The sequence below is a fragment of the Carya illinoinensis genome, chromosome 8 (assembly GCF_018687715.1).
Source record: "Carya illinoinensis cultivar Pawnee chromosome 8, C.illinoinensisPawnee_v1, whole genome shotgun sequence".
NCBI lineage: Eukaryota > Viridiplantae > Streptophyta > Magnoliopsida > Fagales > Juglandaceae > Carya > Carya illinoinensis.
Window position 1 is genome coordinate 10997355 of NC_056759.1, and position 18226 is coordinate 11015580.

Here is an 18226-nt window from a genome sequence, read left to right on the forward strand (position 1 = left end):
GAAGAGTGCTCATTTTCTGCCTGTTAATAACACCGACTCTTTGGGTAAGTTGACCCGTTTGTATGTCAAAGAGATAGTGCGACTACACGGCGTACCAAAGAGTATAGTGTCGGATCGAGACCCGAGGTTTACGTCGCAGTTCTGGAAGAGTTTGCAGGCAGCTTTGGGTACTAAGTTGAAGTTCAGTACTGCTTATCACCCGCAGACAGACGGCCAGTCAGAGCGCACCATACAGACCCTGGAAGACATGCTGCGAGCATGTGTCATGGAATTCCAAGGGAGTTGGGAAAACCATTTGCCGCTCATCGAGTTTGCATACAATAACAGCTTCCATGCGACCATTCAGATGGCTCCCTATGAAGCTCTTTATGGGAGAAAGTGTAGGTCGCCCTTGTGTTGGGATGAAGTTGGGGAGAATAGGGTAATTGGATCCGGAATAATTCAAGAAATGCAAAGCCAAGTTTGGATCATTAGAGATAAAATGGCGGCAGCTCAGAGTCGCCAGAAAAGCTACGCTGATACCAGGAGGAGAGAATTGTCATTTGAAGTTGGTGATTGGGTTTATCTTAAAGTCTCTCCCATGAGAGGTGTTAAGCGTTTTGGTAAGAAGAGGAAACTAGATCCGAGGTACGTCGGCCCTTTTCAGATTCTGGAGAGAGTAGGGTCCGTCGCCTATAGAGTTGCTTTGCCAGATTATTTTGGGGATGTTCATGATGTCTTCCACGTATCATCCCTGAAGAAGAGCTTTGGACAGCAAGAGCCACGTTTCGTCGACCCAGCAGGTATTCAGTTGCAACCGGATCTCACTTACGAAGTTGTTCCGTCGCAGATTTTGGATTGGAAGGAGCAACAGTTGAGGTCCAAGACGATACCTTTGGTTAAAGTGGCTTGGGGAGATCCGTTAGCACAAGACTTCTCTTGGGAGCGAGCAGCGGACATGAGGGAGCAGTACCCGTATTTGTTCGAATAAGGAAGGTATGTGTCTTAATCTTGATCACAGTTGGTTTATGTGCTTTCTTGTGGCTTGTTTTGAGTTGGTGGTTGATTTGCAATTTCGAGGACGAAATTGTTTTTAAGGAGAGGAGGATGTGATGACCCGCTTTTGAGTGTATTTTCGCTGAAATAATTGTTTTTATTTAATTAATATATTAGTTTATTATTTTAATTTATTTGCGTTTTAAAATTGGTTTTTTAATTTATTTGAGGTTGTGTTTTATTTCTTTTAGATGTTTTGTGGTTTTTAATCCCTTTTCGGCGGTTCGTTTTGTTTTCCCGGAGTGAGGATGGGACCTCATCCTTTCCCTGCAGCTCTTTCCTTTTCTCTTCTTTTTCCTTTTTCTCTTTTTTTCTTTTTCCTTCTTCTTTTCTTTTTCCTTTCTTTTTCTTTTTTTCTTCTTTTTCTTTTTTTTCTTTTCCTCTCCCGCGTCCGAACCCCCCCGATCGGCTCTCTCTCTCTCTCCTCCCTCTCCCTCACGCCGAACACCTTCTCTCTACCGGCCCACCGCCGTCTGGCCACCACTCGGCCCCCCACCGGTCCCATTTTCTTCCCCTCCCTTCGGCGCACCACCCCTCCAAAGCCCACCCCCAACCGGCCGGCCGTTTGGCCGGAAAAGCTCCAAGAAGGGCGCACGGATTTTGCTCCGATCCGCCGCCGTCGCTCCACCTCCGGCCACCACTTCTTCACCACTTCATCACCGACTCCTTGCCGTCCTAACCCATCCATTTCCGGCCTCCAACGACCACCGGAACAGCTCCTACGAGCTTAGTTTCTGATTTGCACTTTCCAGCCATTTCCGGCGATTCCGCCGCCACCCACGGCCGTTCATCACTTTCAATAGCTTCACAACCATCCCTAGGCCATTTCCTATCAATTTCGTGTCCTAGTTTGTCCCCGTTCAAAAGTGGATTTTTCACAACCCACGGCCACAGTGAATTTTCACTGTGACGTTGCTTTTCCGGCGCCGTTTGCGACGCCGCGTGATTTCTAAAATTGCCATATAGTGCTGTAAGTATTTTCCAAACCCTATTTTCAGATTTAAATATATATCGCTCATACAATTTATTTATTGTTGTTGGTTGTTGATTCCGGACTGAGTCCGAGGAGTTTCGGGGGTCGGATGGATGGAGGACGAAGTTGTCTGTTTAATTGATTTATGTTGTTTGATCATTTTATTATGCATTGTTATGGCATTGCATGGTGCATGCACGTGTGTTTGTGGAATTGTGTAAAAAGCCTGTTTATTGGCGTGAATGGTTTTACGGGTGCGTGTGTATCACGAGCCCAAGCCGGGATGAGTTATTATTTCGGTGGAGCTCCTCTGGTCACTCGGGAGCGGAATAAACTGAGTGATGTCCCCTGAGTTGTCGCTAGACGACGGGAGCGGGACTAGGGGTTGCTTGGCTACGAACGCGCCGGGCGCGGAACCGGGCATCGCCCTACGCACCGACTCCGTGGCCCTTCGCTAGTGAGGGCTAGAGGATGCTTGGCTACGCACGCGCGGGGCGCGGAACTGGGCATCGCTTGTTAGGTGTCACACGCGCGGTGGTACTCTGCGGTGTGGCACTGGAGCCAGGGTGTGCGGATGACCCCTAGGGGAGGTCATGGTGCACGCGGTTAAAATTGGATAATGGTTTGAGAGGCCAAATGGGACTTTTGGCGTGGTATTGGGCCAAATGGACTTTTGGCGAGATATTGGGCCAAATGTGACTTTTGGCGTGTTAGTTAGAAAGGTTGTGTGTTTTGGGCCAAATGGGTTTTTGGCGTGTGTGGAAAACAGGTGTTTTATGGGCTTTGTGCATTGGACATGTTTCATGCATCTTGTTTGAGTTTTATGTATTTTTATCTGGTAGTGTTTGGGTTTTACTTACCTGCGGTACCATTCTTGGTTCCGTAGCTTTTGGTGCAGAGTTAGAGGACGAAGAGGAGGAGGCTGAGCCCGAGGATGCGGCTCTGCCGGGCTGCTGATGCTATGTTTTATATTTGTTTAAAACTGTATTTGTGTTTTGTAATATTTTATCTATGTACGTTTTAAACAGCTTGTATTACGTTAAGAAAAATTCTAGTACTTGGTTATGGCTTTTGTTATCCGCTGCGTGTTTTTTCGTGCACATATGTTGCTTTTGCACACACTTGGCACCCGTCGATGAGATGGTGACCCGGGTTGTCACCATCCGGACGTCTCGATTTTCCCGTGCTCGGGCGTGGGGATTTGGGGGCGCCACATTACTTTTACGTAATCATTTCGTGGCTAAAGTAGTCTTATTTGATAATTAATATATTTCAAACCTAAAGTTTGAAAACAGCCACTCTTATTGTACATATATGGTTCTAATTCATGCATGCATATAGGAGTGAGTATCGGCCGGTCTGGACCGTCCAAATCGACCAGACCAGCCATTTTTTGACCGGACCGGACTGAATTGAGTCCGGTCTGGTCCAATTGTAAGAGGACCGAACTCATTCGGTCCGGTCCCAGTCTGGGGGTTTTCCACCCCGGACCGGACCGAATGAAAAAAAAAATAAATAAAAATATAATTTATATAAATAATTTTATAAATTAATTATATAATTTTTTACTAATACTAATACCTATACTAATACTAATAGTCTAATATGGTATTAAAAAAAATAATACTAATAGTCTAACATAACTAATATTACTAATACTAGTATAAGTCTATAACTATATATATTACTAATAGTTATAGACTATTAGTATAGTCTATAAATTCTTATAGACTATACTAATAGTCTATACTAATAATAAATTATAATACTAATACTATAAGTAATACTATACTAATTTATACCATAACTCTTGTAATATGTTAATATATTAATATATACTAGTACTATATATTATAGTTAATAGTTATACATTAAATAGTATAATAATACATTGATACTAAATATATATAGTTATAGACTTATAATGATTTAGTTATTATAAATTTACGATTAGTATAGACTATTAGTATAGACTATAGTATTTCTATATTACTAATTGTAATATATAGACTATACTAATAGTCTATAACTAATCGAAAATTCATAATAACTAAATCATTATAAGTTTATAATTATATATATTTAGTATCAATGTATTATTATACTATTTAATGTATAACTATTAACTATAATATATAATACTAGTATATATTAATATATTAACATATTATAAGAGTTATGGTATAAATTATAATATATCATATACGTATAAATTTATAATATGTATTAGTATAATTAACTTAATATGTAATATGTTAGTATTAAATAACTATAACTATATAGAGTATTAGTAATATAGTATTTAATATAATGACATAGAGTATTAGTAATAGGAGTATTACTATTATTTAATATAGTATGACATAGAGTATTAATAAATGTGTGATGTTTGAAGAGATATAGTAATACTAGTATATTACATATATTATTACTATTGTTACATATAGTTATTAGTTGTAGTATTAGTACTAGTGTATTATTAGTTATAGCAAATAAGTTAATAACTATTACTAATTTATTATATACTAATAAACTAATAGTATTAGCATATTACTAATATATATTAATATATATAATAGTATACTATATATATATATTAAATATATCACAATATAATTACATAAGTATTAAACAAAATTTCATAGGATTTTTTTTTTTAAAAAAAAAAAAAAGTCAACCGTAGACCGAATGGACCAACCGGACCAGACCGGACCGAATGAGACCGAACCATCCCGACCCTTAGAGAGTTCGGTCCTGTCCAGGGTGGGAAAACCCTGGACTGAATAGGTCCGGTCCGGACCAGACCGAACTCACCCTTACATGCATGCACTGATATTATTCTGCACTACGCTTATCATGATCATCAGCTAGCTAGCCTAGGGTTTATGACAAATTAACCAGCCCTTCTCGTAAGCTTGGTGCATTCAAATTCCAACGCCTTCCCTATTTCACTTTGCACTTAGTTAGCCACTTTAAACTTTTCTTTCTCCCTATTTTCAGAACTACTCAAGGCCGTCGAGCTCAATACCTTCTTTAGAATATAAACGTTGTACAATGGTGTTGGCCGGGTTCATACAGTAAGAGAAATGGGTCCAGACACTTTAACCCTCCAGTTGTTGTGCCGTAAAACATGGTGACATTAGAGTCGATTGCATGTGGCAGAGCAGCAACTGTCTATTGCTTGCAAGAACTCTAAAAAATTAAGTCATTGCCATGAAAAATGAGGTAGCCACTGGTGGAGCAATGATGATCAAGACAACCCATGCTCCCAATCAGTATCAGAATATGCTTGTAATAGATTAGAAGAACTAGGAGTAATGTGTAGACTATGCATGGAGGCGGCTTTGAGGTATTGAAGAATTTGTTTGGTTGCAATCCAATGGCTGAAAGTAGGTTAGTGCATATATTGACACACACACAATAGAAAATGAGAGATTAGGTCAAGTAAGTAAGTAAGTAAGTAAGTCTGGAATTTTAGCAATGAGAGAAAGAATGCATGAGCCTGGATTGAAAGACCTTGGACGTGAGTCCCATCTAACTCTTGATACCATAATGGAATAAGCACAACAGAGTAGTATTGGAAGAAACTGTATGATTTTAATTGATTGTGTATTCGGTACAGGGATGATATTTATACATAAAAAAAAAAAAAAAGAAAAAAAAAAGAGAGAGAGAATATTCTTGATAACAAATTTCATCAATACAATAGAAATATGATACGTATGAAACAGAAATTATTCTGGATGATTCTGGTTTGTCATGTCTGAAATATTCTTTGATGAGTTGTCTTTAAGTCTTGATCAGGTGTGGTGATGATATTGTTAATAGAATGGCACAATGTTAAAGAAGTATGCATAGAATCGAGAGAGAGAGAGAGAGAGAGAGAGAGAGAGAGAGAGAGAGAGAGAGAGAGAGAGAGAGAGAGAGAGAGAGAGAGAGAGAGACAAATGGTGACCATGATCAACTTTGTGGAAGCTAGTAACGCCAATTATATCAGCACTACGCACTTTGTCTTCTTCAAGGATTTCCTCAAAAACAATAATATTATCTTTTTTCTTCTCCTTCATGAGTCCAGTAACATAGTCTATATGGAACACCTTTACCTCTCTCCCAACAACGAGATCAATCTTCAAATGATTCATTAAGAAGCCCTCAAGCTCGAGGAAGCTTAGTCACAGCTACTTTTTTTACCCGCCTCTGCTCAGCACCTCAAAGATCTCCAACCTAACGTTCTCTCAACAACCAAAAAAAAAAAAAAAAAAAAAAAAAAAAAAAAAAAAAGAAAGAAAAAAAAAAGAAAAAGAAAAAAAAAGAACTTGGGGAATACAATTTTTCCAACCCTAAAGCTGTCTTCTTGATCCCAAGGAAACAAACCATGACCATAATCTTCAATCCCATCCCCACACTAACCAAACAATTTAAAGAATATAGAAGAAAGAGATCAGAGTCCTTAAAAAGCTCCCTACTTCAAAGGCCACAAGCATGAAGCTGAATGGGAATGAGGATAAGGAATTTAGCAAAGCTCCTTCCATGTTGAACATCAAGGTTTGGCTCAGGCGGTCTGATCTGAGGGCAAGAGAAGGATATTTTTCGTAATATCTAAACTCATATGAATGGTTGGTGCTAAGAGTACGTTCTTTGACATCATCTAAGTTTTCTAAAGAAATTGCAATAGAAAAACAACAAATTTGAAGAAAAATGAATTGCATGCAGATAATTGGTAACGACAAACAAACTACTGGGTGTGTAACTCGGCCGTTTTTTGAGTTGTACTTGGAACGGTCAAAAGCTCTAATATTTAGGCCTCGGTTACACGAATGTGATAAGATGAAAAATTTGTGAATGGTAATGAGATATTTGAGTTGAGATTAAATAAGTTAATTTGTAAAAATGTGTGTTTGAATGTAGAAGTGAGATATGATGATTTTAACGTTTTAGATATTTGATAAAGTGGTGGGTCACCAATTATTGAAATGAGTTTTTAATGATAAACAAGACATCTATATGAAACATATATAAAACACATCAAACATATATAAAACTGATATACACCAGATAAAACAATTTATTACAGCACATAAAATTGATACACACTAGATTTCACACGGCTTAATTACGTTATAAAACAGAGGAGATATAAAACATGTATGAAAATAAGATGAAACTGCATTAGAAGTGATAAATTTCTTCCATAGAAATTAACACAGGAAATTATGGAGGATATGGAGGACTCTGCTAGCATGGTTACCTTGAAGGACTGCTTGTTCAGAGTTGTGGTGGCCAAGAAATGAAAACGGTGTTTATTGCTCGAGTTAGGTGAGAAGGTGCGACGAATACAGGCATTGGTAGTGGTGGGTGACCTAAGTTTCGTCATTTTCAATTTATAGAGGACAGAGGAATCCCTTGCACGCTACACTGCCGAGTTTCTCCACGGGGTAAAGAGGAAGATTCGCACGGGGGAAAAAATAAAATTGCTCAGCACTTGCCTCTAGAAAAAGAGCCGTAGGGTTACCTTTACGGAGAACAAAACTCTCCCACCTTGGTGCTTTTCCCCACGAGCACGACGGGCTTGTTGGTGTCTCAGCTGCGGCCGTGATGTCGATGGAAGAAAATCTCCGGTGTTTTTCGGATGGGGACGGCATTGACATATAGAGATGAGTGGGAAAAGAATGTGGATTGAGAAGGGAAGGGAAAGGAAGGCTCGGGCTGTTAGTGGCACCAGCTTTTACTGTAGTTGTTAGGTTACATCAATATACAGTGTAAAAACATGCAGAGATGGGTTGAGAGGTCTTTAGTGGGCGTTCGGGTACACAGACTACTTCAGCCGTAAACAAAGAGAGATGGTTTGTGTCTCATCGGCCCAACCAAACCAGGCCTTAGAGCACACAGGTCAAATATAACAAAACCCTTAGTCAACTCTTGTTAGTACAACAATGGCATCGTGTGCAGTCTACCACGAGGCCAGCTGCATGTGGTAGAGACTTTGACCTTGGCCCTTTGCGTTGCCTTTTGACTGCCTGCCCTTTGATCCAGTTTAGTCCTTTAACGCAGAGCCAATAATACTCTCATAATTATTGATGCTGAACGAAATCTAACTTTGGTTCAATGGAAGATATATAAAAGAGTACTGAAACAAACCAATCAAGTGACACAATTGTTCCAAACCCAATTCAACCAAACTACCAAATAAAAAACATCTTAGCAGAGAATTAAATTAAACAAGTTTGCAACCCAAATGACAACATGGAAAACAGGATCCCAACCCAGCAACAAATTTCCAAAACTCAACCGAGTAACAATTTGCCAAACTCGAAGTAAGTGAATGCATCAGAAGCAGCACTCTCAATTTGCTCCATGCTAAGATTCCCAGCACCCCAGTCCCCCATGAGGACGCTCAAAGGCTTGGGTTCAATACCAACTTGCCCACTAAAAACAGCCAAGTTGAGAACTGGCATTAGTTCCACAACATTTCTGCATTCAAGGCCATAGAACCTTTTAAGCAAGCTTAAGGAGTAGTGTATCCCGACGCCAACAAAACAGAAGAGAGGTGCCGAGAGAAAGTTGATCAAAGACTGAGGAACGACCTCCATGTTAATGAGTTGTATTATAATGCAGCGAGAGCCCGAGCAGAGTTGCAGCGTCGCGGGCTTGCGGGCGGCATGGTTATCAATATCGTTGAACTCGACGTCCAAGCCAATGAGTGGGGGACTGGAGATGCTCATGTAGTTGCAGGAGAGTACGAGTTCGGTGATGAAGCTGTCCACGAAAGAAGCTCCATCTGTCACTGAGGTTTTCAAATTTACCCGGCCATCAACATTCACTATATATGTTGTCATTTTCAGTGTCTGAAATACGTACTAAGATTTTCCTCAACTTCAAGCATTTGGTTTCATGTATATGGGTTTCCTAAATATATACTAGCATGGATTAGATAGATCCAAAGAATCAAAAGTGTCAGGATTCAAAAACTAGTTCCGAAGGGGACTAGTAATTCATCTTGGAAATGAAAAACATCATTAAAGACTGGTTTTAGAGAAGTGTAAATGACATCAACATGCATGCATTCGGCAGAAAAATAGTACGCTCCACTTCTATTCCTGTGATAAAGTCTCTTGGAAAGCATATGCTGCGATATTAAATCTGTTGCGACTCTACAGTGCCATTGTCTCGACAATTAATCGAGATTCGAAAACATCCGTCCGATTATCTACTAGTTTCAATGTTGGGGCTGGCTGTTGGGATTCTGCAAGGTTATTTCTTAACAGGGGATGAAATGCATTTTAAGAGATTGTTGGATGTATATTTTCAATGTTTCATTTTGCCAACAATTGAAATCCTCTACAATTTTTTGAACTAAATATATTCTAAAATTCTGAAAGGGACGTGTGAATCCCACTGCATTAAATGTTAAAGTCTGCGTTGCCCGTCAATATCATTTAATGCAATGAGCTCATATGCTCTCCAAATTGTATATGTTTGAGTAAATAAATAAATAAAAATTTGGGAAAAGTTTCAAATTAGACATAGTGTGATTTTACATTTTACATTTTCAGAGAGAGCATTAGTATTGGTTTCATCAAAATTCAATACATTTTTAAATTTTGATGAATTTATTTAAAATGAACTTGTATTAGATTCATCAAATAGATTTTTGAGAAGTTTTGAACTACAGTATTTGTTGCCCTTTCTTCAAATTTGAAAGTCTACTATTCTACATTCAAATTAATATTTTATTTTAATTTTAATAGGCAATGGTTTTATTTTATTTTATTCTAAATTAGTTGGGAATCAATTATTTAAGTACTAAATTAAACTATTAATGTCCATATGGTTAGTATAATTATAAAATATGAAAAAAAAAATTAAAAATATTATTATTATAAAAATAATATTATATTATTATTTTGATGAATCTAATGGCTAATCTAATATGAAATTAAAGATATGAAAGTTTTGGATTTATAAAAAATTTATACTTTTTATCAAATTTTGAATATGAATTTGATGAGTCCAATACTAGTGCTCTCATATAAAATGGACATGCAAGAAATACACGTGTTTTTATAGTAGATGCAAGTTGAGAGTAGCGTGTTCGCTTCTATCTCTCTCTTATTCTCCCGAGCTCTCCCCTCCTCTCCATTCTCCCTTTCTCTCTTCTCTTTTCCCTCCAATCGATCTCTCTCTCATCTCTATCACCACCCTTTTTGTTGCAAAGCTCTTTCACGACAAATCCCATCATCGTGAAGCTCTCTCTCCTCTCTCTCTCCCTTCTCTCTATCCTCATGAAGCGCTCTCTTAATAGATCCCATCATTGCGATCTCTATTTCTCTCCCATTTTGTCAATTATTTTGTATGATAAATTATTGTTCAAATATCAAACAGAGATTTTAGTAAAGTTTTAGTTAGAATATCGACACTCATCTTGGTACTTCTTATGTATTCTCAATTGCCTAATAATGTTATTAGATTTTGTTGACATTCTCATAATGAAATAGTGAATTTATTGCCTGGGTTTCTTAGATGCCATAGGTGAATCAAGAATTGTCACTTTGATGCTGAGCGAACGAGAACTTTTAGTTCGGTATTACTTTAATTTTGAATACCTTTCAAGGCTTTGCTCGCATCCCCTCCCCCTTCTTTTCAACACATTGTAAAAAGAAAAGGACCAAAAAAAAAAGAAAAAGAATGAATGTTAGGCGGTGAAATGGCAGAGAGAACACATTTTATGTCATTCAACGTTCTTTTGATCCTTCGGTAAGAATTTTAGTCAAGGAGAGCCACTTTCGCGAACCATATTCCATGGTTCACAGTGTAGTGTGTTAGTTTACGGGGAAAAGCTTCAAACCAGAGAGAGAGAGAGAGAGAGAGATGGGAGAAAAGAGACGGGGGAAGAGGAGGCATACAGGTGAATTGCTTGCACACAGTTCTATTTGTTATTTAGCTAGAATCCGTATGCGTATTGGTGGGTGCAATTCAAGCCTTCTCACACCCCAAGTTCCCAGGGTTTCCAAAAATATTATAGAAAAACTAGATCAAGAACGTAAACAAATTTCTATCTCTGCATCTCTTTATTGTCTTTTTCTCCAAAAATAGTACTAATAATTAGGAGAGGTATCGCCAAGGAAAAAATTTATTCATCATTTATTTTCTCATCATCTCATGATGTGACATTAGACAATATACATACCCATTTATGATGAGTCTTGATTAAACACAACTGAATCAATATCCTTAACACGAGCAAGATCCAAAATAACCCATTGATGTTAAATTGGTATAGAAACATAATAATTACTTGGGCAGATCAGATAGTTTGAATTTTAATGGGAGTGAGAATTAAAGGCAGTGCAACGGTGGTGCGAAGAGAGAGAGAGGCAGGGCAGGGGTGCAGTACAAGTAAATTCCTTATTCAATGCTAGTTATTTTTTTTTTCGAAAATGACTAATTCCTGTCAAAATGAATATTCTCATTATAAATAGTTATTTTCGTCGCATATAACTCGTCATAACTGATCGTAGTAGGGGCTGAAACAGCTTTCACATTTTGCATTCATGGCTGCACTGCCAGCAATACCAGTTAACTGCTATACGTACCAAGAACAATGAACAAAGACAAATTTAAGAACTAATCAAGAAACGATGGGCAGACCTGTGAGTGTATCCAGCTCTACCCAACTATACCCGCAGATTATTTAACAATGATGTACCATAGATGCCTATATACCAAAGTGTATCCGCAATCTTTCTGTGTGCATGACGGGAGAGCATAACCAAAACCACGAAGCTAGAGAAAAATTGTGAAATTTCTCATTAAAAAAAAAAAAAAGGGTAATATCAACCCCCGAGCTTCAAAATTGGCAACTTGTATGATAATAATTCAACTTACTTTCTCAAAACAATGAAAATGACAAAAAGAAAATATATCCATGAATACTAGGAGATGGCATATCACTTTGAAAAGCAGACAGCACTGCTGCACATTTCATAAACCAAATAAACATTATCAATTTACAACAAAATTTTGGATACTACCTTTGCAACACAGCTGACCAACTCCGCTGCTGTGGGCTAGAATTCAAACCTTTTAACCCCACCAATTTGGGTTAAAGCTACTGAGCGTACCATAGAGTCAATACCTCGTATGGTGTATACCAATCAGATTTATGTAGGTGTACACCAGACACCAAATATTTTCATATAAAACCAAGTAGTTTATATATATAGTGAGGCATGGTAGACTGCACTTAGAATGTACACCCGTGCACAGTGCCTCATGCTAAGGAAACAGCATAACACAAAATTAAATGAAAAAAAAAATTGCACATGTTACTGTAAATAAGTCTGTCAAAGTGCTAATCATTACCAAATGCAAAATCTCAATCATTGAGCAGTCATTAACTTCTAAATGTTACCAGCGTTAACCAATAAAACCAAAACTGCATCTCACGTCTCTATAACAAAGTTCCAAACAGAACTGAACCACCCAATTGAATGAAATAGATTCTAACACAAATGTGCACAATTGGTCCCTTCTCAAGTTCAAAACCATAACCAATATACTTACCTAGATATTGGCCTCCTCTGCATTACGCCTACCCGACCAAGATCTGGACCCTGAAAATTTTTGGAATGAAATTTAAGCTAATGCTTGAATAGCACACAAAATCAGCTAAACCCACCAAACAGCTCCAATATCTGCCACCTACCTAACCCCCAAAACCTACAACATTAGAATACCACATCCCACGACGTGTTGTTCAAAGAGCACTGTATTTCCACAATTGCCAGCGCAACACTAAGTCATATAACTTATAAACCTTACCGTGACTGTTGATAAGGAGATTATGAAATGTCCTTTTAGGTAGGCAAAACAAAAGATAGATACAAAAAATTAAATTCTTTTAACTTGGCTGAAGAGCAAGACAACTCACCAACCTTAATTCCAGTATAATGATTAGTATCGATTGTAAGGTTTTCCATAATCTGTGCGCCTTTGACGCTGAAATGCACCAAACTTGTCACGAGGCCTTGGAGTGTAATTTTCCACAGAGTTTGAATATTGACTTCGTGTATCAAGGGCTAAATTGGCCCCAGCATAATGAGGATTGGCCAAGGTGCCATCATACTCAGAATAACCACGCTGTTTATAACCACCAAAACCAGAAGAGGGCAATTGCCGTGGTGCCTGTTGTTGATGCCGCTGGGCATCAATTTGGAGAAACTCCTCCCACTGTTTTGCATGCATGCCCTTCAGAGTGGCCAATTGCTTCATGTACTTTTCTCTCATCTCCTTAATAGCCTTTGACCCGCAGAATCAATAGTCAGAAATCACAAGTTTAAATCCATAACTAAACAGCTGTAAGGCTGCTTTAAAACAATCACACACTCCTCAGTATTGCAACACACATAGTAGTTGACACTACTAGAAGAAATAAGAAAAAAATCACGTCTTATGAGTTACATCTCCTACTCTCTTCTCCAGTTTCATAAAATATTTTGAATTTTTTTAGCAATATATGTATATTCTCAACTCTTATCAGCTCAACTTCAGGCTGAGCCACAACTGCAAAACCCTTTGCCGGAATATTTGCCATACTCAAACACTGAGCATTCTAAGGTCCACAAAGGTATTTATATTCCCTAAAGGGAAATATGTGAGAAAAAATTGTACATGCGAATTTCAAAATCTAAATTGAAGAGAGAGAGATGGACAGCTGTAGCAAGTTTTAACATCACAAAAAGATCCACGTGGCACCCTACGAACAAAAAACCAAAATTATAGAAGAGGGAGAGACACAGAGAGGGGATTAAAGAAGCAAAGCTTATGCTAGACATGTGAGGCAGTAGTAAGCCAAAGGCTCATTTCCCAAGAAAAAAACCCAAGTCAACCATCCCCTTCTTATTTTAGAAATTTGAACTTCATAGATTTCATTGATATTTATAGCATTCTCCTGTGATAATTCTGATCAAGCATGCTTGCACCTGAAAGTTTGGGATGCATACAATAGATGAAGAAAATTCAAAATTTTCACAAAAGCTCCAGTGAACTTAGTCTATGTAAATTATGGTCTAGGTTCATTACACCAGTTATCACTCTGCACATGCAGACCAGCACAATGAGATAGTTCTTACCTCACGATGCCTGTAACTTTCTTCATCTTCTTCCTTGTCACGAATTTTCCCCAGTTCCATTGCCTCCCTTTTAAACTCCAACTCTAGCTCTTCTAATGTTTGAGGGGAGGCAGGGTAATCAAATTGACGACCAGTTTGCATATCAGATCCTCTCCTCTCACTATCCCATCCATCAGTCCTATAAGCACTCATGCCCTGATTATTACGATCATATGAATTATATGACTTGCCTGGGTAAGGATGATGTGTTGGAGACTTTGAATTGCTCGAACGACCTCTGGCTCCATTATTACCATAAGCTTCATGAAATGAAGAGTCTGTTAAGCCCTTGATTCAAGATACTAACATAGATGGTAGCTTTAATCAAGATACTATCTTTCTATTCACATAGGGAAATCATCCGAGGCAAAAGGTCCATATATGCTTTCAGTATATAACTTCGTTTGGCAGACAATCCGATCAATTCAGACCCACCCACAAAAGTTACTTCAGAACCGTACACCAAATGCTTGAACATAAGAACTTACCTCTCGCTGCAAACAAATGATAAGTAACAAGCAGTATCATTACAGACTCAGAAAAGGGGAAACAATATACATATTCAGAAACACATAGGAAGTTTGTAGGAATCTTATAGAGCTACAGACTACTATAAATATTGTAATTACCAGCTTTCTATGATGCCAGAAGCATATCCTATGCTATCCCTACCTTGTGGAGAAGCCCTTGCAAGCTTCCTCGGATCATTGTGACTATGGTCTTCCAAAACCCTCTCCTGCCTACCAAACCTCTGCAGAAGGGGTGTTGCATTCTGGGGACCGGAATGAGACTTTTGGGAATCAGATCGTCGCAACCGTGCATGAGCAGGGCTTTGTTCAGGTGACCTAGATCTTTCCATGTGGGAACTAGAAGAAGCCCTTTGATCACTTTCCTCCTTAATCGTTTTGTGCACAGCATCCACACCTTTGGCCAAAATTAACCTATCCTTGCCACTAACAATAATAAACTTCTCCTCCATCTTAATTTTGCAGCCAATATCATTTTCAATCTTTTCTACAAGTTTCTCTGTAAAAAGTGCTTTTACATGCTTTTCTCTAGCAGGCACCCTTTCAAAGAAATCTTGAGACTTGCGATTTGCTCCAAGAGTAGAAGGGCACCCCTGTAATTATGCAAAACAGGGCATTGAAGGAAAAAAAGAAGGAAATCATCACTTTTCAACATCGGCAATGTAATCTAAAATATGCAAGAGACTTGGTGACATTCTACTAGTTTTCCATGGGTTCATATGACAATAATGCCAATTCAACAGAAGGAAAGGCTTTCTGTCAAATATCATGAAAACTTAATGGAATGTAATGTCAAAATAAATTTGAGACAGAAAAAAAAAAAAAAAAAAAAAAAACCGAGGAAAGCATAACCTACAATCTAAATGAGCAACAAATTATTTTATTAAATCTTTATTATAAGAAGGTATTGTTTCATAGGTAGACCCTTATTATAAGGTATTTCAGCCCATCCATGAAGAATGACTTGCTTATAGACACATCAAAATCCCTTTCTGCTCATATTATCACTTCCCAAAATGACCAAATACTTAGATTAGTCCACCATAAACTGTATAAACAGAACCTCAAAATTCAACCCATACATGGAAAATAAAAATACTGATGCCCCTAAGTAATGACTTTGTACTATCACAATTCAGCATTGTGTGACAGAGTGCAGGTGTACATATCCAGAGCAAATTTACAACAATAAAGATTAATTTTGGATAAGTGAACTCCTATCCTAGACACCAATTCGAATTCTCAATATAAACCTGATCTAATCTAAGCAGGCCACGACATTAACCCGAGCAGGGCAACTCGTAGGGTATAAACAAATTCCTGGTCTTCTTCTTTCCTTAGTTCTTTCTGATAGAATCTGTTAACCTAATAACTCTAACAAGACATCAGCGAAGAAAATTTATATAATGCATGTTCAATATTGATGTATGCAAGAAAATTTGTATCAACGGCTTCTTTGGGGAAGATCCTCACTCTAGACAACTTGAGAAAACATCGGATCATAATCATAATTTGGTGTTGTATGTGCAAGAAGAGCAGAGAGTCCATTGACCATCTACTACTTCATTGTTAGATTGCCATGAATTTTGTGGAATGGAGTCTTTGCTCTGATGGGATTAGCTGGGGTGATGCCGAGAAGGGTAAGCGACCTCCTAGTTTCTTGGAGAGGCATTCGGGGCAACTCTCAAATTGCATCAATGTGGAAGATGGTCCCAATATACCTATGATGGTGCATTTGAAGAGAGAGGAATGAAAGAAATTTGAAGATCAAGAGCAATAAAGCTTAGAAACTTATTTTTCAATACTTTACTCCATTGGTTGATTGTAATTGATTTTCATGGCATGACCTTTCATGAATTCCTTGTATCACTAAACTAGCAAGCTTAGGCGTTCCTCTTGTATATGCCCCGTATACTTGGGCTCTTGCCTACTCTTTTGATTAATAAAATTTTGTTTACCAATAAAAAATACAGATGTATGCAAGCATTAGAAGCAGATAGTTTGCAACACTCCACAATAAGTTCAACTAAGAAAACATGTCAAGAGAAGCCAGTAATACCTGAGTGAAGTGACCAGACTCTCCACATATTTTGCAAATCAGTTCCTCTTCTTTCCTTTTCTTCCAAATCCTCTCAGTAGCTTTCGACTTGGCTTCCCAAACCTTGGCTTCTCGGCTAGTGAAATCAGTTGGAACAGCATTTGGGTCACGAGGAGGTTCCTCTTCTTCATCGGAACCTGCAAGAGACCTTTTGTTTGTCTTTTCCCTATCTTGTGAATTGGTTGTCGTCGATCTTGTCAATCCCTGAGGACCCGTGTACTCCTTGTAAAGTTCACTGAAGTCGTCATCAATATCTTGGTCTGATCTTGTTGCCATCTTATAAAAACCTCATGCAAGTCTGATACCTACATTTTCAAACATAAATTGCACCTCATTAAACCCAAATTTTAAGATTTGAGATAGATAAAAGCAGAGTATCAGGTAACACATTCTTCTGATTATTCATGGTGGACTTTTTAAGATCTTTATAATCAATATTTATAAAGGTTCAGACCTTACTAACTTAGCATGTAATTTAGTGTATATAACGATAACTAAAAAATTACAAGACTATATGGTAAACTTTGAACGATTAAAAAGTAACAAAATGAAAGTTTCCAGCCTAAAAATCTAAAGGATCATAATCCAAAATTGAATTTAAACAAATCTATAATCATCAAGAACTCGAGTATATTGTGAGTATATCGGACTAGGGAATTCTCTCCTTGAATTACCCGATGTGCATTTGCGAGAAACTCTTTGCCGAGAGCCTCTGCAGTCCTAGGATTAGTCAAGACGTTGTTCCTGAACAACCAGTGCCAATTAAAAAAAGAACCTCTTTTTTTTTTTTAGGCTTTTCACATGCTCCCACACTTCTTTGGTAAATGGATTATTCTGACAGCTACAAATTGTTCTGACCTTTCCTTATGCATACCAGAAAATAAAATTAGGGTCAGTTCGTCCAAAAAAAAAAATGTTCGAAACTATTATATTTCAAGGTATTTCTTACCTGAAGGAGCGCCAGTATATTTTATTTTTATAAAATATATCCCTTTTCATACCAATGAAATTTGTCTTTTTTTTCTTGAAAAAAAAAATCCCCTCGAAACGAACCGAGTGCTAACCGCAATTAAAATCGGAATCTGGAAAATCCGCTTCAAAAAGCGAATACTTGAATGTGAGTGTACGAGTATACTATATGTTTCAGAACAATCAAAATGGTGAAAAATTGAAATAACCGTAAGAATCGGAAGCGCAGGAAACACATTAAATCGTGCACAATGAAAACACAGAGAGAAGAGCAGGAGAAGAAGAAGAAGGCGGTACCTTTGCGAGACGTAGAGAGAGGACAGTTATCGTTCGAGACGAGGACAATAAGCTTGAGGCCCGAGGGGGCTCAGAGTTAGGGCTCTACCGCTCTAGCTCTTTCAATTGGGTGATATTTCGGGCACGGATAAAGCTTGCGTGCCGGCTGGGCGGTAGC

General features: G+C 38.0%; 2 protein-coding genes and 1 long non-coding RNA gene across 7 annotated transcripts; all 3 read right to left on the reverse strand.

Annotated features, from left to right (window-relative positions):
• Positions 1-5686: 5686 nt before the first annotated feature.
• LOC122318309 lies at positions 5687-7979 on the reverse strand. The gene is made up of 2 exons (XR_006244796.1): positions 7257-7979; positions 5687-6574 (listed from the first exon to the last, which is right to left on the reverse strand). It is a non-coding gene; the product is annotated as an uncharacterized LOC122318309 (long non-coding RNA).
• A 313-nt stretch (positions 7980-8292) lies between these two features.
• Positions 8293-8844, reverse strand: LOC122274395 (Werner Syndrome-like exonuclease). The gene has a single exon (XM_043083437.1). The coding sequence runs from the start codon at positions 8842-8844 to the stop codon at positions 8293-8295; it is 552 nt and encodes a 183-aa protein (XP_042939371.1).
• A 3493-nt stretch (positions 8845-12337) lies between these two features.
• LOC122318909 lies at positions 12338-18226 on the reverse strand. 5 transcript variants are annotated; one of them, XM_043136657.1, is made up of 9 exons: positions 18070-18221; positions 17753-17885; positions 17478-17661; positions 16765-17108; positions 14851-15298; positions 14667-14672; positions 14140-14438; positions 12943-13306; positions 12338-12621 (listed from the first exon to the last, which is right to left on the reverse strand). In XM_043136657.1, the coding sequence occupies exons 4-8, from the start codon at positions 17077-17079 to the stop codon at positions 12962-12964; spliced, it is 1413 nt and encodes a 470-aa protein (XP_042992591.1). In that variant the 5' UTR covers positions 17080-17108; positions 17478-17661; positions 17753-17885; positions 18070-18221; the 3' UTR covers positions 12338-12621; positions 12943-12961. The 5 variants fall into 5 exon arrangements, with proteins under 5 accessions (XP_042992591.1, XP_042992592.1, XP_042992589.1 ...); XM_043136658.1 differs by having other exon boundaries at positions 17753-17897; XM_043136655.1 differs by lacking the exons at positions 17478-17661; positions 17753-17885 and having other exon boundaries at positions 18070-18226.